The sequence below is a fragment of the Prorops nasuta genome, unplaced genomic scaffold, assembly GCF_024137725.1.
Source record: "Prorops nasuta isolate Cenicafe-Biocafe unplaced genomic scaffold, Cenicafe_Pnas_1.2 PNAS00004, whole genome shotgun sequence".
In the NCBI taxonomy this organism is placed as follows: domain Eukaryota; kingdom Metazoa; phylum Arthropoda; class Insecta; order Hymenoptera; family Bethylidae; genus Prorops; species Prorops nasuta.
Genome location: NW_027116801.1, coordinates 9,223,328 through 9,247,978, shown reverse-complemented (window position 1 = coordinate 9,247,978; position 24,651 = coordinate 9,223,328). Strand labels below are relative to the sequence as shown.

The following is a 24,651-nucleotide window of genomic DNA, read 5'->3' as shown; positions in this document are numbered from 1 at the left end:
ATTTTTTACTCTTAATCGCTGAATTTTTGTTTGAATTTCATTCGCCTTGTCGTGCCTATATTGAATCGAGGTGAAAAATATTGCGATAAAAATAAAAAGTTTAAAGGTTCTGTAGAAATTTTTATTTCCCCTATGCGAAATTACTTGTTTTCGAAAATTCACGATTTTAATCGAGGGGCGGCCGGTGACGTATAGCTTTCCTAACAATTTTTGTTCACTATAAACCAACGAATAGCAAAGCTCCCATAATATTAGATTTTCATTACGCTCTGCGAAACGCGCGAGCTTTTAGTATCAGATTTCAAGCACTAAAAAAATATTTTCATTCCCGATAGAGCAATCGGGCTTTTAGCGTGTCCGTCCACACTATACGAAAAATGAAACATTGCTGGGAGAAGCATCGAGATAGCGATCCTTTTATTTACCAACTTTAATTTTCGACAAACTGAGATAGAATCATGTACAAATTCGTTGGTATTTGGAAGCAATTGGATGTAAGGAGTATTTTATTTGGTGACAATGCGTTGTTACTATGAAATAAAATAAACAAGATTTTTTCCAAGGCTGATATTAGCGGAGCCATCTAGATTTTCACACTTTTCCTCGTTGGTGCTGTAGTCAGCGAGACAACGAATACTGAACCAGTCTATTCTTTCAGGGACCGATTGGCTTGGACGGACCGAAAGGAGATGCGGTAAGTTTAAAGAAGAACGTCTGGTGGAGTCCCCATCACCTTCCTTTATTATTTATCTCTCTCTCTCTCTCTCTCTCGTACCACGTACCTCCTCCCTATCCCTTTATTTGAGACCCTCTTAAATTTGTTTTTCGAGGTATCGTGCATTCGTTTGATTTAGCGCATGGTGTAACTTTGTCTTGACTCGAGTACCGCACGCCCGTTGTACATTAACTCGTCTTCCTTGTAATTTGTTGAGTCAACCCTATAATACTATTTTCATGTAACTCTAACATTACCTAACTTTGTAAACCTCGTCGTATACCCCTATCAGCTCTTTCAGTCAAAGTAAACATACCTATTGCTTTACTCAAACAAATGTTAACGTTAATTACATTATTTGCATACAGATCTCTCAACTAAAACCATGACACCGACAAGATTATCAAGAATTCCATTTCTATCGTTTTCGAGATTTTCATTATATCTGTATATATCGAAGTTTCTTTGGATATATTTGCAATAAGCAGATGGGGGTAAACACATGTAGCTCAAAATTAACGCAATATCGTTCGAATCTTTAATTTGAATATACATCAACAACGAAAGGAACTCTGCGTTCTCCACTGAAACGTTGTTTATTGAAAAACAGGAGTGAAGCACGGCTTGTTTTTATACGCGAGGCAATATGGATGTACCAACACTGATATACAAATTGTACATCCACATAACTGCACACAATAATGCAATGTTATTCGAGGAACAAGTTTTGTCATAACATATTTTTGGTTCGCTATATTCCGTGGTCATTTTATCTCATAGTTTTTCTAAACTGTTATAGTATTTCAATGATATTGACGTTGGTTGTCGTTTGCTGAAAACGGTTTATTCTTACGAGTGTATCGATGTTATGGCGATAAGAAAGAGACAGAGAGTCGACTACGTATCTCTGTTGAAGCGTTTGGGTAGGAGCAGTGGAAACTAAGTTACTTACGACTGTTTGCTCACGATGGACTCGCGTGGAACTGTGACACGGTATCTACCAGTTTCGAAGAGACGTACGATTGGATGAGCGAATGACTGCAGGACGGACAGACGGGCGGACGGGCGAATGGACGAATGAACAAATAGAGAAGAAACGAGTGCATCGCAAATATCGCGAGTTATTTGTCTTGGCGATGCGCGAAACGAAAGGATCCCCCGATCGGTCGACTCGAATATATACCAGCTTATATTTACTTATCCCCGCGTACAAAGCCGCGTCTACCACAGCCACGTGTAAACAAGAAAAATAACGTCAGTGGCCGGTTCTCCCTATTTCATAATGCAAACAAGGTTTTCATTACAATGACGCTTCGTCTTTCTCCAACGCTTTCCTTTATATAACTCGTATATCTATAACCAACAAACAAAACTCTATCCATGGGGTTTTTCTAATTTCTTAAACGATCGACGTACCACGACAACGAAGCATCGAATTTTTAATTAACTCTAGATCGGGTTTCTCGAGTAAATAAAACTGAAATTTGTGGGAAAGTTGAAAAGGAATTTTTTTATTAATTTTATAAAAACGGGAGAAGGTTGGATTGCATTTTGATAAATTTTTACGATTAACGAGGGGAAAGATTAGTTGAAAGTGGAAAGAGGAATGGAAAAATTGGGATTTTTAAAGAATTTTGGCACGATGGGGAAATCTCAATTTGGTTTTAAGGGTTTAAAGAGTCCGAGTCTAAGGTTTGGTTATAAGGTTCGGGGGGTGGGGAGAAGGTAAAAGAAGCTTCCGGTGAAATAACATGCTGGCGCGATACTCGATAATGCAATTTGTCCATTGCTGACGTGTGGAACGAATGACCAAGCTTTCTTTTGTTTTTTGTTCACAGGGGCGACCGGGTGACAAGGGCCAGAAGGGTGAATTGGGCAGTCCAGGTTTCGACGTCTTCTCAGCAGTAAAGGTATCTTGCTATGCTGGATCCCAGCGGATACCGCCACTCATCTCGAAATCGATCCTTTCGCTTCACCTCGCTTGGACCTCGATAACCATTCGAAAATTCACTCTAGAACAAACACAAAGAATTCCAAGGATTTCAAGAAATTTTTCAAATTTTTTTATCACGTTCTATCGCCAGTCTTTCGCGAATTTGTCTCTCTTCAAAAATACTCCGAGGCACATTCCAAATTGGATTACTCGGATATTTCGTATTTTCTTTTCTTTTTTTGTAAGAAAATGTTGAGATACATTGTGAAATCAGACCGTTTGAGTATGTCGTCATTGGGAATCCAGTGACTCTCTCATGAATGCCAAAGTAAGGGAAACAGAGGATAGGTTTGATCCGGCCAACGCGGCCAAGTAGAGTGCAGCAAATGAAATCTTTGGAATTCCCAAATGAAGTTTTCCCGAGGATAGGTCCAAGTTTTGCGGTCTGAGTCGAAGCTGAAGTACGAAGCGATCAAGCGAGGCGAAGCCGCAAAAGGGATGCGCGAACTGTAAAATAAATGAGCACGCCTGCGAACTTCCAAGAGGATCCGAAAGATGATCAATCCAATTCCCCAACTTATTTCGCGATAACTATTCAATACTGTCAATCGGCTTTCAATTACACCGGAACCTCCGAAAAATAATACAAATAAATTCCAGCTTCTAAAAGTATCTTTACTCAAAAATCTCGCCACAGACTCGAACACGAAGAAACTATATACGTCTCTCCCGATCGTATTTATCCAATCATCGCAATACCGGAAAATAGTAAAAGAAAAAAAATTAAAGACGTTTAAAAAAGCCAGAGTTTTCTTCTTATCGCGCAGTAGCGTAACGAGTATTCCCTGTATTGTGTCGTGAAAAACGTTATAAAGTTAAAAACGCTGAAATTGGATGTTGAGTCGAAGCTGGGGCAAGGGTTTTAGGTAGAGCGATGAAGGATTAAATTGCAGCGTGGCATTAAATCGTGAATCGTTAGAGGCTCGATTGGCATCTTTCGTGTGAAACTTGGATAAGGCGTGCGCAGTGGTGCTCAATTCCGGAGCGTTAAAATTCATCGTTTTCTCACCCTCCCTTTAACAGCCACGGCTTATCGCTTCTTATTCTTTGTCTCTTGCGTTTTATTCTCGCGACGTAAACCTCGAAATAAAAGGAATACGGCCGAGGAATAAAAAGCAACGAAATAGCTGTGGGATCAATGGGAGGAGCGCTGACTTTTTGTCCCTATGAACTTTTTGATAAAGCGCGTCCCACGTAGCATTTATTCCTTTTCTGTTTCCGTTTCTGTGATTCGGGGATTGACGGCTTACAGGATGAACCGGGCTTTCGCATCTTTTTTTCGAACGAAATCGTCAATTTCTATTATATATATACATATAGAGAAAACGCTTTTATGCGAATAGACACTTTTTTCATTTTTTTTTTCTCCTCGGCAAACTGAAATATTGGAGTTTTGCGTATAATCCTCGACATTTTCTTCATTTTTCGTACCCGGTAAAATGGTTTTGAATTCCGCCCACGTTCATCCGGTTTGTCCTGCCGGCTATTTTCAATCGCGATTACGTATTAAAATGAAAATATAGCAAATCCTGTATATCGTGTCAATTTTCGGGGTGAAAGTATCTCGCGCGGAAATGAAGTTAAATTTGTCGATCTAGAATTATATGTATCGTATTTCTCGGAGGGATAACGGATTCTTACGATAATCATACGATATTTCCAAAATCATTCATTATATCAAATACCGGCTACTATTTTTTGAAAGATTATTTTTGTTTTCGACCGCTCATCGGGGATTGTTATATAATCAGACCAATTTAGCTTCACCAGCGTAATCAGTTTGATAAATTTTCGCGTTGTCCAGCCTTTGGATGAAAATTTAAGCTTTGCGTCCTGCAGCAGCAGCGATCCAGCGTTTAATTTACTAAACGCATCACGCACTTCGTTACGCGTGCAAATATACCGTAGATATATACACACTTAAACACCCCCACACACACAGACGCGCGTGTCTTTGGTGTACGTAGGTTTAAACAGGATGCAGGAGCAAAGCTCTAATTTTCGATCCTCCACTATCAAACGCACGTTCTCCGCTCACATCCCCAACTTGCCCGACAAAAGACTCGCTGGGAAGAATAACAAAGCCACAATTTCCGCCTGTGCAAAACGAGTTATCGATCTCCAGTCTGATTCGTCTCTCATATATATATACCGACTAAACCCCCTTTTTTATCATCTCTCAATATTCCGTTGCATTTCTCGAAAATTGCACGCGACAATTTTCCACTTCCCCCGCACACTCCAAAGTATCGGAGCTTCGAGCTGTGAAATGTGAAAATTGAGCGATACGTGGTTGGAGGAATTACTGCGGTGTAATATACATAAACATATATAATAAACAGAAGAAAATTGCAAGGACGAATTATTGTTCCTGGCGGGTCCTTGGATTTTCTCGAGACCATGCATGTGTACACGTAGTGTACGTGCGTACTATTGGTGGTCCACACGTTGAAGGCAAATTAAAAATAAAGCATCTTTCCGCCTACGGGTCAATGCACAGGGATTGGGGTTAAAGAGGTCGGTGACGACGCTCCGCGGTGGGACACTTGGCTATGCGGAAATCGTCGCCCTCAAGGTAAACCTGCACGCACCAGTGCCACCGACAGTAATTATCCTCGTCGATGCTGTTTCCGTTTCATCCACATCCTTGCTCCTAGAGTACACTATATATATATATAATTTTAGTCCATCGTAGTATACTCATAGTCATTTCTATATACAGTCATCCCTCTTATGGTATCCTCACCATTGTTTCCGAATTCAACTAATCGTCCTTACTATCATTCTCATCCTTTTGGTATCCTCATGCCAAGAACTAGCACGTTAATCTTCTTCCTTTTGTGTTTGTAGTTGATACACACCCTATTATCCTTGTTGTCGATGCTACCCCCTCTATCCATTATACGCAGTCCTAGTTATTATATGTTTGTTTATACAATGAAAACTATTTTTCTATATATATATATATATATATATTAAGAATGTCCTTTAAATTTGATAAATCCTTTTTGTTATTCCGTTTTCACGTATCGTCAAATATCCTTCTTACGTTCTCTTAGAATTATCTTTCCCTTCCTTTGACACGTTTTTATTTGACTGTGCGTCAGTTTAATTAGCTATCCTTGCCAACCAGCGTTAATCCTCTTTTTGGTCCTTACGATCATTTGCCTTTGTACGAAGTCTTGGTTCAAGCCACATTCATTCCACTTCCTGAAACTCCCAGTTAATTTCCCGTATCCAGTTCTTATAGTCGTTGCCTCGTGCGGTGCTTTCGGTGTAGCGTTCTCTCGTTGGTTTATACGAACAAAGCACGCTGACCATTGTCCCCTACGGGGTGGACGAGTTTCGAATTTTTAACCCCTCGTTTGCAAACTCTCATTTACCACCCTTGTTTTCTTTCCGAATTTTTCACTCTCTCTCTCTCTCTCTCTCTCTCACACTTCATTTGTCGTCCAGTGTAAATTTAACCCGCATTACGAAGGATATCGATCCTTGATATATTTTTCAAGCTTTTTCTTCAACAATCTCCACATAGCCTTATTTCACTCACTACCACTGCTGCAAACGACAAGATACCTTATTAAATTAGACTTTCCAACTTCGTTTCATTATCGTGGATTGTACTCGCGAAGAAAAAAAGAAACATAAAAATGACACTAATTTAGTAAGATATTATATTCTAATTGGATTTTAATTATTGGGTCAAATTGAATGAAAAATGGAATTAATCTCATAATCGAAATCGAGTCGAGAAGAAATGATGGGCAGCTGTGGTAAAGTAAGGTAATTGGCCGGACACGTTTGATTTATGCGCAATCTCACCTTCGGTATGGTCTTGAAAGAAAAAATGTTAAACTGCAGAATGGATGATAAAGAACGAGAGTAGAGAGAGAGAGAGAGAGAGAAATGTCGGAAGATACGTTAGCCATTGTCTACGACCAATTAGAGCTGAGCGGCCTCTGGTTGACTCGTATATATAGCTTGTACTTAAATCGAAATGGCCGAAGCCACGGGCCATTTTCTGACTAGTCCCGTGCGAGTTCGCTTAATTGGACGTCCCCCTCGGCATTGCGACAAAGTCGGCGTGCTTTCTCACTTTGGTTGGTAATTTTTCGTTGGTAATGGTGTTTACTTTAAGTTTAAAGCCTTTAGGTATATCTCTTTGGGCATGCCACGGATTTGGAACGACGATTCACAAGCGACCAAATTTCTCAGTACATATTAGACATAATAGTATATTTATATAGTATTTAAACGTATTATATATAGCATACATACTGTACATATACATATATTAGATATACATCAAGATCCACTCTAGGCAATCCCAACCCTACACCGCCCCCTCAGTTTTGGTCTCGTAGCGATTTGGTTTTTACCCGTAGTGTTGACCTACTTCTAGGAACTTCGGGAGCAAGGCCATAATATCTCCACGCAGACCATTCTTCAGCTCAAAGTAAGTGCGCTTGCTCTTCAGCAGCCACCCTTTCCTCCTCCCTTTCCAATCCTCGACCTTTCGCTCAAACCTCTTCAATTTACCCTCAAAGCTTCTTAACATCCAAGGGATCCACGCCAATCCTTCGTGCACTCGACATTTCCCAATGAAGATCCTCTAAGATTCGATTAATAATACTGCGAGCAAATCGTCACGTACAAAAGATTCACCCAAGCAATTATATCGATTCGACAATTTGCAAATTAATCCCCCGATAATCGATTTTCCCTAAGAACTAACGTCAGTTTTTTTTCTTCGCCTCACCCCCTCCCCTATCTTCTTTTCGGTCGTTGGATGCTTAACGAGTTTCTTACGCGAGTTAAAATGACGCTGGAGGAGTTCTCTTGATGGATTTTCCGAATTAAGGTGAAACGAGTATTGAGAATCTCGAATTTTCCGACGTTTTTCTTTTTTGCGCGATATCGTCATTAATGGCACAGAAACGAATTGCCACGGGGTGAATCCTCGAAAGCGAAAAGCTCGCTCGGAGAGGAAAGTATTGGCACTCGTGAAACAAACCGATCCGTTATAATCGATTTGCATCGCGATGGAAATTTCATTCTATGTAAAATGAACTTAATAAAAGCGACGTCTCGCATGGAAAAAACTCGCGCGACTCATACATTTTTCATTATCTTAAGAATGCTTTTTTAAACGATTCTTAGCTACCGGGAGGACTTTAATTCCTCGCTACGGAAATGGAAAGCTCGCCATTTGAATATCGTGGCGCGATTGCCGTTTGCACGAAGGATCGATACTTCGGGAAGATTTGGAGAATTAAAATAAGAAGGAGGAGAAAAAAACAGCTATATATAAATATATGTGTTGGTGCAATCGCAAACTCTATCGTTCTGTGGAGAAGCTCACCCACGGTGTTGGCTTGACGCGCGAAGAAAAGCTTGAAATTATCTCGAAGAATTAAATGGAAGAATCTCCGGAAGTTTCGGAAAATTCTCACCTATCAAAGTCGTGGCAAGTTAAGATTTCGTATAACACGATACGACTAATTTGCAAGACATTTGATAATAAACTTACGTCGCGCTTTGAAAGTTTGAAACCATCCTTTCTAAAAGCTATTAATGCTTCTTCCAATTATCACGCCTGGAAGTTCAGGAATAGAGCCAGAGAAACTTGTGACGAATGTATCTCCAACTGCATACAAATTTCTAACAGAGAACGCGCGTATCAGTCTAATTTCTGTTTTGATCAAAGGAGATACCGGTGCGTCAACAAGAAAAACTTACGAGAGAGAAATTCTTGAAATAATATTGATTTTTCTCCAGTACCAATGCAAAAAGAATATTGATGCGAGTCAAAGAGCGTTTCAAGCTTCACTTGGGGAGCTCCATATGAATTTCCTGTTAATCAGCAATTTCATTCCACGAATCGTCCGTGCCCCGTTCCCAACTTCGAGACCTGCATGCAAATGCACGTGTGCGAATCTTAAGCCTTGCCAATTTGGCAACGTACCACGTGTCAAGGTGCGTTCCACGTGCCTGCATTGCATGCCTCTTTCGTCGGTCAACTGTAATGCTCCTACAGTTTTTCCAATCTCCTTTAAAAAATATCTACCATTCGTATCCAATGACTTTATAGAAAAAAATTTTGCCTTTAACAATTTTATAGCAAAGACCAAATATTATGCACAGATGTTTTTAATCGAGAACTCTTTATAAGTACACAGTCAAGCTGCATGTGTTTGTATGTACACCAATATACTCTCTATTCCACAGCAAGTACATATTCTCTCTTATATAGTTTTCGCTGTTCCACAATTATCCAATGACCTAACGTTATCTGAATTCTGTTGAAATCTTTCGTTTGAATATAAAAATTACTATAGAAAAAAATTTTACTTTCTAATAAATTAGTAAACAATTTATACATATATAAAGGATTATTTTAGAAATTATTACCTATAGTATTAATTAGTTTGGTAGCAAAGTAAAGTGAAACAGTGTTCAAACAGACAAAGGTTTTCTATATACTCTATACAGCAGCGCTATATCCCTCGCAGAGCTTTCGCGCCAGGATAAAATAGTGCTTCGCAATTCCAAGAAAACTCTCTAGTGTCTGGAAAAGAATACAGGCAGCACATTTTTATTTACACTCGTAGTGGCCATTTTGTTCCTCTCGCGTCATATTATATCATCGTAGCTATGCCCCTTTTCCAAATACTCCAATAAAAAGAGTCTTCCATACTGACCGTCGTATAACAATTCCCCTAGAACACTAAAATTGTCCCTGGTAACATTTAAATCTGCTCTATCCAGATAAAGAAAAATCGATTTTCGACCATAAGATTCGCGAGTTTTTGAAACAGTAAATCATGTTTGCTTCTCATAAATCGTTAATAGAGGGATATTTAAAATTGAGGAACTCGGGGAGATTCATCGATAGGTAATGCTGAAGAGCCCGGAGGAATTACGAAGTAATATTTTATCCATTGAGTTCTGCCGTATTTTCTTATCCAGAGTGTAGGTGTAAGGGGCACAGATGTGTTGGTGCATGGAAAGACGGCAGTATCGGTGTGTGAATGGGGTAAAGAGTATTGGTTAGCGCGTGGGCGCGCGAGTATACGACTGGTGCATCTCCGTTTCTCCTGGACAAAAGTCACAGGTGAATCGTCCTGATTGACTTTTTAGCGAGTCCTGTACGTCCACCTGCGCCAACTCGCTTGCCTTGTATGAAACTTTCGCACGCATACACGATACACGTACAACATCACTTTTTAATGTACTCTCGTAGCCGTAGCTCGCTGCACTGTTATACTATATATGCATCCCTGAAGCGCTACCGGAGCCGTATGTCTGCGTTACTGCATAATCGCTGCAACCATTTCTCACTCCGAGCTATCGAGCCAAAGCTAATCTATTGCATTAGCACTCTCTACGATTGGAATAATAAACCCTCCCCTTTATATATATATATATATATATATATACAACTACTTTATTATTCCAAACGTATCTGAGTCTCTTGCTACTGGAAACACTGTTCGTTCATTTCTTTAAACTGTAAATGTAGGGGGAGGGGTTAACTAGAAATTAACAATTATTCGTTGAAATATAATTTTGTTAAACTAGAAAAGTTTGTTAAGTAATTACTATACTGGACCAGGTTGCTATAGCATTTAGCTTTTGCACGAGAAAAAGTATATGAGTCAGTTTAGAGAGAAGATATTTACAGAACTTGTGAAATACAAACAAATGGAGAATGGTGTGCACCGTGGCAAAAGACGCAAACAAACGATCACAAGTAGCTGTAGACTTGCTTTGGTCCACGATTTTTCTTTAAGTTTTCTTTTTCCACCCACCACCTTAATCCTCCTTATCGCTGCCAACCAATCTGTCTAGTCTATCTCTTTCTATTCTTTGTTACTCACTATAGTTCTCATTCACTTTAAATCGTATCTATTATATACTTTCCTCTTTACGTTCTCTCTCTCCCTGTATCTATCTATCTATCTGTCTATCTGCAACTCTCTATCTTGTCCCACGAAATCCATCCTGTCCGCAAAAAAAAAAAGAATTCTGGCACAAGCGACGAGCACTCGTCGAGAGACTCCCCAGGCTGGAGTCTCTCGCTGGAAACTCAATTTCGGTGGTGTAACACTCGCTTTCCGGACGTAACAGGGCGAGCCGGGAGAACCAGGCCCACCAGGACCCCCTGGACCACCTGGATCGGAAGGACTTCCAGGACACGAAGGTAGACAAGGAATCCCTGGAGAGGTCGGTGCGCAGGGAGAAAAAGGACCCGCGGGACCCGTAGGTCCTGCTGGCCCTCCTGGCAACACTGGGGTTCCTGGACCCAAGGTGAGGTTATATCTTTTCATCAAATACGTTTTTTCAGCCCTTACAAATTTTTCTTCTCGCTTTAGAAAAGACTAGACATTTTTTCACGTCACTATTTTTATTTCTGATGCGATCTTGCAATGTCACTGATTTAATGATTCAAGGTTATTGCAAAGAAAGTATTTAACCTTACCTCTCTGTTTCTCAATAGTAAAGTATCTTATCATTTTGAAAACATTTTAGTAATTTATTATTTTCCTTTAATCGTGATATGACTTAAATCCCATATTCGGTGTGGCTCGGTCGATCGCTCAATTAGATTGGCGACATAAATGTTCGAAAGGTTATATTGTTACGGTCGATTAGCATTTTTACCGACCATCCTTGGTCCTCCGTTGAAGGAAGCAGGTGGTTATATTTGCAATAAAAAAGAATCGAATGGTCGAGGTTCTTCTTGCAAGAGGGTGAATGAGAGGGTTTTGTGAAATGGGATACCGAGTTTAAAGATTGTATTGTGTGCAGAAATTCACATACGCGAAATATGATATTGGACATCAGTTGTGAAATAAAGGATTACAATATCTCCGAATGATCTAAAACTTTGAATGGATCGAACGAGAATATAATTTCTTTTTGTAACACGAATCGACAAATGTGGAGATAACGGTATTATTGTACGTGAAAGAATGAAATAATGAAACTGGTCGTTTCAATGAGATATACGTCGAGATCAATTGCAAAAATTAAATGTTTAATTTTTTCCCCCTGCAATATTACCATTGTCATTAATCAAGTTGCGTATTCGCGTAATTATCGGAAAAATTGTACAAATTTCGGAAAATATAAATTCTCGGATAGGCACTTCTCGCTAAAAATAAATAACCGGTTTTAATGAGTGACGTTAGTATTGATCCGACCTCGTTTCTCTTCACCAACACAAATCCATCTGTATTTTGTTTTTGTTTCCCTCTTTTTGATGAAGCATTACAGAGTTTCGTACAATAGTGTCAAAAGTATCCGGAGATATTTGTGAGAACGTACGTCGAGCTCGCTTTTGAAAGGGACATTGAAGCTTGAAATAGTAAATGAAGAATGTTTTAATTGGGGTGTCTAATATGTAGGGATTCCTTTCGTGGATAATTTCGCAGCTCTAAAAACATGTGTCGAAGGTTCACGCGCGGAGAGAAAGTAATTAATTATGAACATATCACTTTGAGCTTCGAGAAGTCTAATAGCCCTGCAGTGTACCAAAGGTACTGCGAAACGTGAAGGTATAATTAATGGTGCTTGTTGGTCGTGTCAAGATATAAGTACACAAACGTGTCGGCGTACACATTTAAGTTTCAGCTGCTAACTTTCTTGCTGGCTCGCACAACGCTTGCCGCTGCCAATTTAATCCCACTGACAGTTCCATCTTAGACCAGAAGCTATACCATTAATTTAACCAATTATATGAAATAACTGAAATGTCGAGTGGCAAAATGTATGGAAAAACGTAATCAATGAATCTTTGTTAATAAAACTTATATATATACATATATATAGCCCTGATGCAAATTTATTTTTATCATTGGCCCTCTAGGCAATATTCATCCTTGAGATGAGAACAAACTTATGATGAGTGAGTCGAAAAAATTGCTTTTTTCTTTAAGAAAAACTTTGAAAGTTTCGATGAGGTTAAAGTTTTGCAACAGGGCTCGTATATCACTGCTGATAATACAGTATATATATATATATATATAAGGGTAGGGATTTTTGTGTAGTTACTCCACGGCTCTTGTTCAGGTAGTTGGAAAATGAGGTTGAACTATTTGTTAAACTGCAATTAATTTGACAGCGAAACATTGTAAAATTAACCACTGCGAGTTTAGCAAAGGCTATTAGAGACTATAGTTTACTCTTGGAGTCCTTAAAATTTTACCGAACCTAAAGTTATTAGGGATACATGCATTTAAATTCTAAAACTCCAATGGAGCATAAAGTAATGCTACGTTCCCGAGCCATGCGCGTTATTCGACAAATATCAGCTTTAACAATGAACCGAACATCACATAACTATAATGAATTCTTTATTACGACAAAGAAACCCCATTCGAAATTTAAGCAAAAATTGTTGGCGATTATACAAGTTTTAATAACCAAACTGCAAATGGGAAATTCCTTTTATTTCCAATAAATGTTCAACAATTGCTTCGGACCATACAATATTTCAATATTGAAATAAATCCGTTTCGCTTTCAGTATTTTTCATTGAACTTCGCTTTGTTAGATTTGTCGGCTTCCCGTTTAACTATAAATCCAATAAGCGTGCAAATAAAGCAAATACTTTTCTCGTTTGAAAATAACAATGGACAATGATTTGAATGTACGGGAGAGTGTAGTGCAAAATCGTGAAAAAATTATGACTTTCTATTTGAGCGTAGGAAAAAGTTGGACTGTATAGATTGTTAGCGTGTGGGATAAAGGGGAAAATCAATTGTTAACGGGAGAGGATGCTAAGGGAGCGAGAGGAAGCACCTGTGAAATGAGATTTGATTTGCGGTGGAGAGATTTCGGTGCGGCTGACGGATATTACGCATCGAAACTATGTGAAAGGAGCGGATATCGGTTTTAGATCGGTGACGGATAGATCGTGAGAGGTAAAGAGAAATAAATTTGTATTTTACAGGGTGACAAGGGAGACAAGGGTGACCGAGGCTTTACGACGACTTTGAACGGCGAGCAATTCGCCACGGGAGTTTTCGAAGGTCCACCGGGTCCTCCAGGACCACCTGGTAAGCATTCAAACCCCCTTCAGCCCCCATAACTTAATTACATATTCCATTCATAATCGTGTTACTCACTTGAATTCTCTACATGCCTATGGACGCAGGTAATCAATAATCAATTATCACCTGTCAACCTCTATTTATCGTTGTCGAGCTTTGCGCGAAGCACCAGGTACATAATGTTACCGCTCGTAATGCCCCTCCCCCTCTTCCATTCTTTACCCAACAATACCGTGAAATCTCGGCTAGCTTCCATCACAGGAATCAATTAACTCTCGAGATCATTCGTACAATTCATTCATCCCTTTTGTTTGAAAGACATCTATAGCGTTCTTTCCCTTGATAATTAATAATTTCACTTCATACCCAATTAGAATATTCTAGAATAATTAATGTTAACATATATGTATATATATATATATATGTGTGTGTGTGTGTGTGTGTGTGATATAATTTATCACCTTATGAGATATTAATCTTGTGCTTTTTATTTGCTCTAATTCGTCGTTTTAACGATCTAATTTTAATAACGAATATTCATGCACATTTGAGTTTGCATTTATTCAGATTTTTGTCGAGAGTAATCACAGGAATCTGTCGAAAGGGACGTGAAATCGTAGGGATTTTATTTCGGCTGTACAATTCGCCAGTGAAATAAATAGAAGGGATTTGCAGATTGTTGTTTTCAGGTCGGTAAACGCGAAGGCGATAATTGTAGTTTTGAATTTTTACACGTCCCTAAATATTAAAAGGTTTACGAGGGTGGGTTTTTTCTCGATTAAAGCCCGCGGCCTTTAAAATGCCTTTACGTTCGTGAAGCTTTTAGTATTTAGACAAATGGACGTCCATAAAGCATAATAACAGCATCGTTAAAAACCTATTGTACATATAGGATTCCCCACGGCAATTTAAAGCAAATAAAATGCCTAATCGACGCATCAGCTTTTATCCATCAGCCTCCATAAATTTGCCACGATCGTCTTGAACAATGAAACTCGAGGGATTTGCATGCGACCTTGAGCATTTTGAAAGAATGAAGTTGTGAATGGTTCGCTCGTATATATTCTCGTACACACAGGTGGTGGACATGGCGATACACGAAACATTATTACACAAAATGAAAAACCTCGCTCTTTCTAAATCATTCTCTATGGTAATATGAAAAGTATTCGAGGAATATTCTACATTTCCATTTTGCAGAATTCACATTTACATATTCATTTTGATAAAACTCATTTTCTCGCAAAGATTAATTGCTCCTTACTTAATATACAGGGTTTCACCTGAATAATAGTCGGACCACAGAAGCTGAGAATAGATGAAAATAACGGAAAGTCTCGGTGGTATCTCTACGGTTTTAATACGTGAGAAACAATTTTTTAATGCGACGTTTCATGTTTTTTTTAGAATAACTCCCCCGTAAACGTAGCATTCGTACGTGCACATTTCCATAGGTCGCGGACAAAGGAAAGCAAGGGTTTCGTCGATAATACCGATAATTGGTTTCGTAGCTATAGCTACGTACGTCTACCCCGGTTTAATACAACGCGGCTATTTATAAATCTGATAGTAAATTTAAAAAATCAAACAAACCACTACTCTCCTCTCCTCTATCTATATACTCCTCGCTGCAATATTACACACCATAAGCTAAATCCTTTTTTGTTTATTTGTCCATAACAAAGTGAGTTCTCCGTTTGACACAAACGGTTCGTCATTAAATAAAGTATAGCCGTGCTCCATAAAGCCTTTTGCAGTGAGATAATATTTGTTTAAGAAAGTTTTTATGGGGGAAATTCCTTGCAAAACTGTGAGATTTAAGCATGGGAGGATGAATATCTAAGCGTAAATAGACTGTGATAATAAATAGTCTGTCGAATATAGCTGATAATATAGCCGATGCAGCATAAAACAGTAATCGAGCGTAACATCGAGGTCGGTAACGCGAAAACGCATAGTATCAGCTAGTCATAACAATAACACGAGGGCTGGGGCAAATTTCCTGGGGGTCTTGCATCGATGATACTCCTTATAGACTCGTCTATTCTTGCTGCCATTCGCTTTATTATCATGCATCTCTACCTAGAAATCTCATCTATCAATTTCCAGCGGAAACATTCGAATCTCAAGCAACGTTTATCCTTTATCATTGTTAGCACGACGTGTGAACTCCCATTCTATAGCTTCAACGACAAAATCATCAGAATTTGTTTCATCCACCAGATTCCCGATAAGATTCTTCAACTTATCCTTTTCGGTGTCGAGCAATCTTCCAAACGAAACACGTGACTCTTTTTCCCAGCCAGCAAAGGTTCCCGCGTTTGTTTTGCGTCGGGCTAACCTCATCAGCCACTTCATCGTCAGCAGGTCGATGAACGAGCGGAACGTGCATGACTTGCACGAGATTCTATACGCCACCGCGCGCCCGAAACATCTTGCCTCATCTCGACCTCGCCAGACAAAAAATCTCCAACAACACTGAAATAACTCACCTGCAACTTTCCAATTATTCAAATTTAACCCTTCAGTTTTAATTTCATCCGACGTTTCAAACTTTATTCTACCTTTCTATTTTAATTGCAACATTTTCGCCAAAATTCACGCGGTGGAAATTCGGTGGCAAGAATCGTTAAAGTTAAACCGTCGCTCTTCTTTAAATTTTCAGATCTACGGTGCTATAAACGGATCTTTGCAAGAAGTGTGCAAGGAAAGCTCAATTTTTAACGAGTAATTATTTCTCGATAGTCGGGTTTTAAGGCTTCGTTCATACGCTACAAGTCCGCTCTTCGTATGTTCTTGCTTTAAACAAATATTTTTGCATAAAAAAACATTTGTCAGGTAAATGTCTCAGTGATAAATATAGTGTAAATGCTGTCATTCGTGTTTTACCATGTTATTTAAGTGAGAACGAGTTGTGATCGAGTTTAAACGGGAATCGTATAATATGCATCGACCTTAAACAGTTGTGGCGATAATTGATGAGCTAGGGGGATGGGGTTGTAATTAAATTGGTTTACACTCGTCCGTGAGTATATAGACGTATTGAAGGCGTGAGAACAAAAAGGGGTGTGCCAGGCTCTTTATTATATTATCAAGTATTTTCTGTCAGTGGGCGTAGTATAGATCGTACACAGTCAATCATAAAGTTCTTAGTGGATGGATCAGGAGGGTGAGATACATTATCTTCCACCAGACTTAATCGAACAAACTAACACGGAGACGAATCCTCCCTCCTGGTTGATGTAAAAAGTCTCGACTACACTGTGCACGGAATGACCCTTTTTTTCCATTTTCCAGTCAAAGTGTTATTTTTCATACCTAAGAAAAAATCTACAAATTGCTGTGCAGTCAGCGTGATTGAAGCTATAAATAAATGTAAAATAACGTTTTAACGGCTTATGGCGACTCCCTGGCCTGATGTATCGAGTTAAAAAAAGTTATAATCTAAGTTCAGAAAGTCTTTTCTCGGAACAAATTGTCTCTTCTTTTTTTGCTAAGCAGATTTAACGTAAATTTGTTAGGGAGAGTGAGTAACGAGCTTGGGAATATTGACGGGAATTAAAATTGGACATTCTGTAAGTAGACTTAGAACTATAGCTGGAAAGCAATTTGTAATTGTCAGCAAACTGGTAAGTTTGGCTGGAGAAAAACCTGTCGACTTTTCATTGTCAACGCGTGACTTCGCAGATCCGGCCAAGGGACATTTTTTTTCCACAACTCGGTGTGGCGAAAATCACTCCGAATTACCTATTAATACGATCACCCCGCACTCGACTTTCGAGAAATAAAACTTTAATTAGTATATATATAGATATACAAATAGATCGATTCGTAAAAAATCCCATTAACACGAATACTTTATAGCCGAAGTTCTTCAGCAATTCGACTTATTTTTAACACATATTTTTCTATAATTTATCTTTGTTTTTCCGCGCAAAGTTCCAGTTTCATTATAACGATACTCGCGTATCGCGCTTTAACGACAAAAGTTGCATATCGCATAAAAATCCGCTTAGGTTACGGCAATTTCGATGCTCATATAGGAAATGACAGGATAGTTTATCCTTGTAACTTTTCGCCACATACTTTTATTTCAGCGATGAAATTAACCAATGAAAAGTACGCGAATCAACGAAATAAAAGTTGGATAAAGTTCGCGGTGCTCCACCTGGAAAGTTTGATGTGCCTATAGAAATAGCTGAGTAATTCTAATCGACCAAACCATACGGAAAACTTTGATCGTTAATCTGTGCTGGCTATTTGCTGAGCTATGGAAGAATTGGTTTTTCAGCGTGTTCCTCAGCTCTTAGACCGGTTGATAAATATATTATTGATATATACATACCAGCTTCTCACGCCTAGACAGGCGTTGATGGTCGATGATCGAGAGATTTCGTGTTTTACATTCGAGTCGCTGCAGGGGGAGAGGTACGAAGCGTTTGCAGACGTTGAAATCTGGTAGATTAGTAGCGGAGCGTCAGCTGGACGGAAATACGTGGTTTTCGGAGGTTTTAGAGTGGTAATTGACGAAAGTGGCTGATGGAATGGCGAGGGAGGATAAGGAGGAAAGGAGCAGGAGAAAATAAGCATAGCATTTATACTCGTCGACACCTCGTGCATGCGTGACCAGCTTCGTGACGCGTCCGGAGCTGGTTACAAACTTCGAACGCCCTGAAGAACATTAAGGAACGCGATACTCATTATGTAATATGCGAGTATATATCTATAACTCGATCAGCCACAGAGTGATTTGCACCTGTCGCCACCTTGTAACTTCTACCTTGCAGACTTCACGCGACCTCGTGCTATCCCCTCATCATCTTCTCGACCAATCCCTCCATAATCCTTATCGCTTTTCACACAGGCGCGTCGAGGTATATCCTGAAATAAAATATAAATTATAAACATATTCGTTTAACATCTCGCCTCATTTATCTCGCCCATCTATCTTAGGAGCGATATTCATAAATATTTAATTTACAAAAGTTTTATGCATCTCACATTCAGCAAAGTATCGAGTTAAATACATATTCAAGAGTTTCGTAATGGTTTTTCGACTTTTACTGCCATCTTGGATAGGAATAAAGGGTTAACGCCCCAAGCTTTATTATCTCTAATGAATAATTAGCTGCGACAAGTATCGCCCTCGTAAAATAATTATTTTCAATTTAGTAGAGAGAGCGTCGTCCTTATACGTAAACCTGTAAATCTTCTCGCAAGTATCAATAAACGCGTTTATCTTTAGCAGATGTTCGTAATTAGTGATATAAATTTTCTCCTACCTTTGCTTTTACGCACGACCTTCGATCATTGGCTTCACCGCAGGTTCCGCCTTTTTCATGGAAAACGTCAGGAAGCAATTAGGTTACTCGCACGCAACAACGGATATATTTCGATTCACACACTGAAATTGCATTTGACTTGACGAGAACACGGGAATGCTTAACGAGACATTAATAGAAGAATCGTTTGAGAAGCTGTTCGAGTGAAGAACGAGATACTCTTTTGTACAAGAGCGGTAACACACTCGCTGGGAATATTTAGGGTAGGATGGTACAATTAGGGACACACGTACATATATATATATATATATATATATTCATTGGTCAGTTTGAAATTGAATGTATCTGCCTGCTTGTGTGTGTGTGTGTGCGTGTGCGTGCGAAGAAGAGCGCGCGAAGGAAGGAAGGAAGGAGGATATAATGTTGGATTTAATGCACGTGGTTGTACACGCCGCAGGGCCCCAGGGCGAGAAGGGAGACCTGGGTCCGACGGGACCACCCGGCCCACCCGGAGAGAAAGGTACTCGGGGGAAACCAGGGAAGAAGGTAAGCTTCAGCGAGGTCCTCCGACGACTACCGTCCTTCCGATCAACGCTACACCAAAACAACCAGCAAACCAAGCATCCATTCAACCTCAGAATCAACCCATTATATCCGTCCACCAGCGACCGCTCCAGTTCCCTTAAAAAGGAAAGGGAAGGACCGCTGGAAGCTAAAAAATTCAAACAGCCCGCAATGGGATCGACGCACCATGTAGCCCAATTCCTTGAATCCCACATAAACATCCCCGCCACGCGTACTACTTCCCCCCATAAGCTTCCCGATATAATGCTATATATATATATATATATATATACGTGTTGATATAATGTATATATATATATATATATATATATATATATAGTATATGGTCCATGGCGAATGCCACGCATGCTACGAAGGAATCGGGAAACTTTACGGGGGCCCCCGGATGCATGCGAGAATGCCAGAATCACAAACTTTGCATGTGGAACGTGAAACCGTCCAATGGAACACTCGGACGTTTACCTATCAAACTCTACATCCCTTCCACCTTTGCATCCCATTCATAACCGTTTCCTTTTATCGGCCGCAATATCACTTCAAACGCTGTTTGCCTAGAAATGCGAGAGGAACGATAGAACGGTTTACGTAAATCTTCCACTTACCTTCTGGATTTTCCATATTTCCACAATGTACACACTCCCGCACAAAAGATAGCTCCCTCGCGGTTGAAATAATACTTACCTTGGAATTTAAAACTTTATCTTTCGAGTCACTCTTCACCTTTATGGTCTTTTAAAACCGCCAATATTTCACTTTTTCAGTTGATATTATCCTTGAAACGTCCTTCCAATCGTCCGTTTGTTCATTCAACTTGTATTATACAATTCATGGCTGAGTTGGGCTTGCAACTTTGCGAAAAGCTGATGGGAAAAGCGTGTGACGCAATTTAATGGGAAATAATAAATTATTGCTAGGGGAAAATTTCTAAGGCGAGAGAGTCCTGGAAAAATAGCGTCACTCGCTTTTTCCCCGTGGCTTGAAAATGCTGGAAAGGAGTAGCACGTATATACGCTCTGACCTTGGAATAATGGATGTATATGGTACATAGCTAGTTTGCATGTGTATGAAACGGTAAGCTACTTGCATTTGCCGAGAAGAGTTTTTACGCGAAGAACTGCGAATCGCGAAGTGGAAGTCTCTTTGGGGAAATCAGCGCTAGCTATATATACTTGTTTCTGGGGTGAAATGCGACGCTGCCATGACTCGAAAGCTCGTTACTTCGTGTCAACTCCGTTTACGTATTTACCCTCGCGATACAAAGGACCGTAAACACTCTAAATAAAGACAACGGTGGTGTACCTCATTTTAATAACAAAGCGACGCAGGGATCCGTACAAGAATCTTAATCGGTTTTTGCACTCGCGATTATATTATACGTACTTACCTAACTTTATCCAATCTTTTGCCACTATTATGAGCGAACCGTGGCTAAAAGGGGATTGGAGGTAAAGAAAATTTTGAAAACCGATTACAATTTAGCAAGTTTACGATAGAAAATAATCGTTTCGGTTAATGGTGATATTTGTTATAGTTGTATACAGATATCATAGTTTTTTTTGCGATAATCTCAATAAATAATCGAGTTACATTATTGCGTTGTCCCGCAGAATTTTAATGTCCCAACATTGCATATCGCGCAATGCTCGTTGTATCAGTTATGATAGGCTTTCATTTATAGCGCCATTACAGTTAATCTTTGTAATTTTTTCCAGTCGTTCGGGCTTCGCATGAAATCATGAAAATCTGCTTTGTATGAAATTATACAGTATCCCGGCAAGGATTATAGGACTGGATCCATTGTATGCTGATTCGAAAGATTAGTCGCGAAATTGATACTTAACGACTGTGTTATTTAGATTTTACAGTGGCTCTAAGCTAAATAAATTGGCGCCATTTCACGGCAGCACCGAGATAATTGCGAGACAGCCGCTGGTTTTTCGGTGCTTTTGCTTCAATCGTGGCAGACGGTAGTATCGTTAATTTCCCCGCACTATATCATTAAACCGCGCGAGAAACTGAACAAAAAAAGTTGGTGTATCTCGCTGAATAATCTCCATATCCGAGCGGCATTCCTCGAATAGCGTGAATTTTTTAGGTTAACCCGCCTATTCGAAAATCAAATTTGGTCGCTAGAACTACTATCGGTTTTACTATCAATAAAATCAATTGAAACGGCTTTCACGAACGCAATCGGGTACCTCAATCAATCTTTTCAAGTCCATGCAAGTCCGGGGCGTTGCAGCATTCACGCCATCTATGCTGAAATTCAGGCAAACATGGTCACCGTCACGTGCAAGGGATTACTAACACGACGAAAAATTTTTCTAGGTTAGGACGACTTTTGAATGTTAAACTCCATCCCGCATAAAGTTTTTCTTAACGCCTAGGTTATATATCCGTGATATCAACTTAACAGTGCATTTGGGCTCAACAGACACACCAAGCGTTTTCAGTTTAATATTACATCAAAACTGTTCGATATTTTGGAAAAATAAAAGGACTTTTTTTGTGTAAAAGTGATTGACTTTAAAGCGGACAAAACCATTCATATTTTAAAAACAAATTTATAAATTCTATAGAAAGCTTTTGAAGGCAGCTGAAGCCCTGAACGTGATATGTAATTTTTACAGCTGAGAGAGAATGTACAGTTGTATTAATAGTTTCCAAAGTTTTTTTCAAAAATCATTATTTTGATAATGTTAATGAATATTTCATAGAATTTTAACACAGCTGGTTCTTTTTCAAATAAACAGTCAAAATCTATTGAAAAAAAAAAACATTTATTTTATTTTCGTACATTCCATGATTTTTTTTAAGTTAAAACTATGTTTGTTAATTCCAGACATTTTTTTATTAAAGTAATGTTTAATTATTACATATAATTTTTTAAAGGTGAAACAATTTAACTTTGTCTCGTAGCGATCATTTTAGTGCTTGAGGTCTGAACCGCCCAATGCGCCAATTATCTTATGCAGCGAAAGTGTGTCAACTAAGGGTTAATAATATATAGAAGGATAGATAATATGCACTAATGTAAACAGAAATTCAATTTCAATTAAATAAATTAGTTTCTACTATCGTAAAGTAAAGATAAAAGGAATTTCCCATAAGTAATATTTATAATTCGTTTGTAGTGAGGTCTGAGGTATTTTAGATTCCGTAGATAACACAAGGGACAAAAGTAGATTTTATTATAACAAATAGAGCCTAAAATTACATTGACTTAAATCATATCGGAATGATGTAGTATACTAGCTGCTTTTTTAGTTTAACAAAATCTATTGATCCCAGAGCCCCGAGCATGAGCAGAGTAAGCGACCGAGGAATGTCAAGTGTAAGGCGGTCGTGTCTTGATTTAAGGGAAGAAAGTATGTTTCTTCAACACGAAAAGGAGTTCGAGCTGAAAACCGGTCTTTCTACGAATCGCATAAACCCTCAGGCGACTCTCTTAAATTAATTCGTTTAAACCAAGCAAAACACAGAAAAATTATCATTCGACAAATCGGTCATTATATCTTGGACGAGACGATGAGAAACATCTGTGGTCTGAAAACAAAGTTCACGACTTGTGTATATATAGCTTTTGGTGAACGCATACCAGTACCTATATCGTGCAAAGCGTACAAGTAATTTGTCATTATCGAAATTCCAATAGGGTAGTTGGGACACTTAAGTAACTTCAACATAGTTTCCATTGTCGAATTATTATTTTTCCGATTGCAAGTCAGAGAATGTCGAACTTTCGCTGCAATGGCGCAGTGTTTCTCCAAAGAGCTTCAACTTTGTTTATAAACACGGAGCAAAGGTCGCGACTAATTCGGATCGTGAAAATACAACGTTGGTGGCAGCAAATAACACGTTCACGATAGATCAGCCGAGACTTTTAGCTTCTTTCTCGTTTATCTTCCGCCTGGACAACCAAACAAAAAAATAAACGAAACAACGATCAGGAACGACCCTCAGGCTCCCTGCAGGCTGGAATTTTTCTTCTGGCAGCTACGACCGACCCGATTACAACTGCGCACTAAATCTCTAAGCACGCCTAAAAAATCTACTCGTCTCACTTCCGTACTGCGTATGTACGTTAAGGTTAACCGTAAGTATGTGGTGGTAGATCTTCTCAACCGAGATCGTTCAGAACTTTGCAACGAGTGGCGACACGACGAGCTCGCAGATGGCGCTTCAATCGCTTCAGCGCGTCCAACTGAAATCTCCACCTCGCATGTTTACCAAATATTTTCACCGTCGACGAGTCGAATTTTTCCACCGCAATTGGATATTCGGCGAAGACCTTTATGAAAATATTTGTCAAAAAAGTTTCAGCGTTCTGCCGAAATTATTTCCGATCTTGGTGGAGACGAGGTTAACGCGAGTTGCAGTTGGAGCAGTTTACAGAGCGCTGGAACAAAAAAGTATAAAACCCGTAAAAAACAGAGCTAATCGGTAAAACACGGTTAGATTTACCTGGATTGGATATCAAAAGTCGTTCGGAGCCAAAAGTTGAAAGCGTCGAAACTTGTAAGTAGGTATATTCTAATCGCGATCGAGCTTCGTTCCGGCACTGTGTGCACGATAGCTGCATTTCTGTATTGTTCTTGAAAAAAGTTTGGAGCTTAGAACTGTTAACTACTATTGAGGGGAATGGGGAAGATATTACATTTAGAAAGCGTTTGTTTATTCATAACTAAGATATCACGTCCTTGTTGCAAAGTCAAAGTAGTTACTTGGCGTAGAGGTAGAAGCGTAGTCTGTAATAGATTTAGGTAGACTCGCAGTCTGAAGAGAAACAACCAGTCGCTTGACGTACCTTAGTGAGTAGTCCTCGGCGTAGTTTACGTAGCTTGTGTAACTAATTTGTGTTTATGTAGCGAGTAACACCCACTACTTCCTCCTCGTGTCGGTTCGAATCACTAATCACTAATACCTACCATGGCTTGAGGCTCTCGCAACCTTATTGGCCGACGAACGCAAATCTCCAGCCAGCGTAAGTATCAAATCCCTAAAATTAGACCGAACTCA

At 39.3% G+C, this 24,651-nt stretch overlaps 1 protein-coding gene across 5 annotated transcripts in view; it reads left to right on the top strand.

The window, feature by feature from the left end:
- Positions 1–24,651, top strand: part of LOC136772379 (collagen alpha chain CG42342) — a 138,891-nt gene that overhangs the window by 101,506 nt on the left and 12,734 nt on the right. For 2 of the 5 annotated variants that reach the window (XM_066725321.1, XM_066725319.1), the window contains 6 exons: positions 659–694; positions 2,554–2,627; positions 5,199–5,283; positions 10,839–11,018; positions 13,666–13,771; positions 19,505–19,593. In XM_066725321.1, coding sequence (XP_066581418.1) covers positions 659–694; positions 2,554–2,627; positions 5,199–5,283; positions 10,839–11,018; positions 13,666–13,771; positions 19,505–19,593 — 570 coding nt within the window. Of the gene's footprint in view, positions 1–658; positions 695–2,553; positions 2,628–5,198; positions 5,284–7,110; positions 7,165–10,838; positions 11,019–13,665; positions 13,772–19,504; positions 19,594–24,651 lie in introns of all 5 variants that reach the window. The other 3 variants (XM_066725320.1, XM_066725322.1, XM_066725323.1) reach the window with 3 other exon arrangements.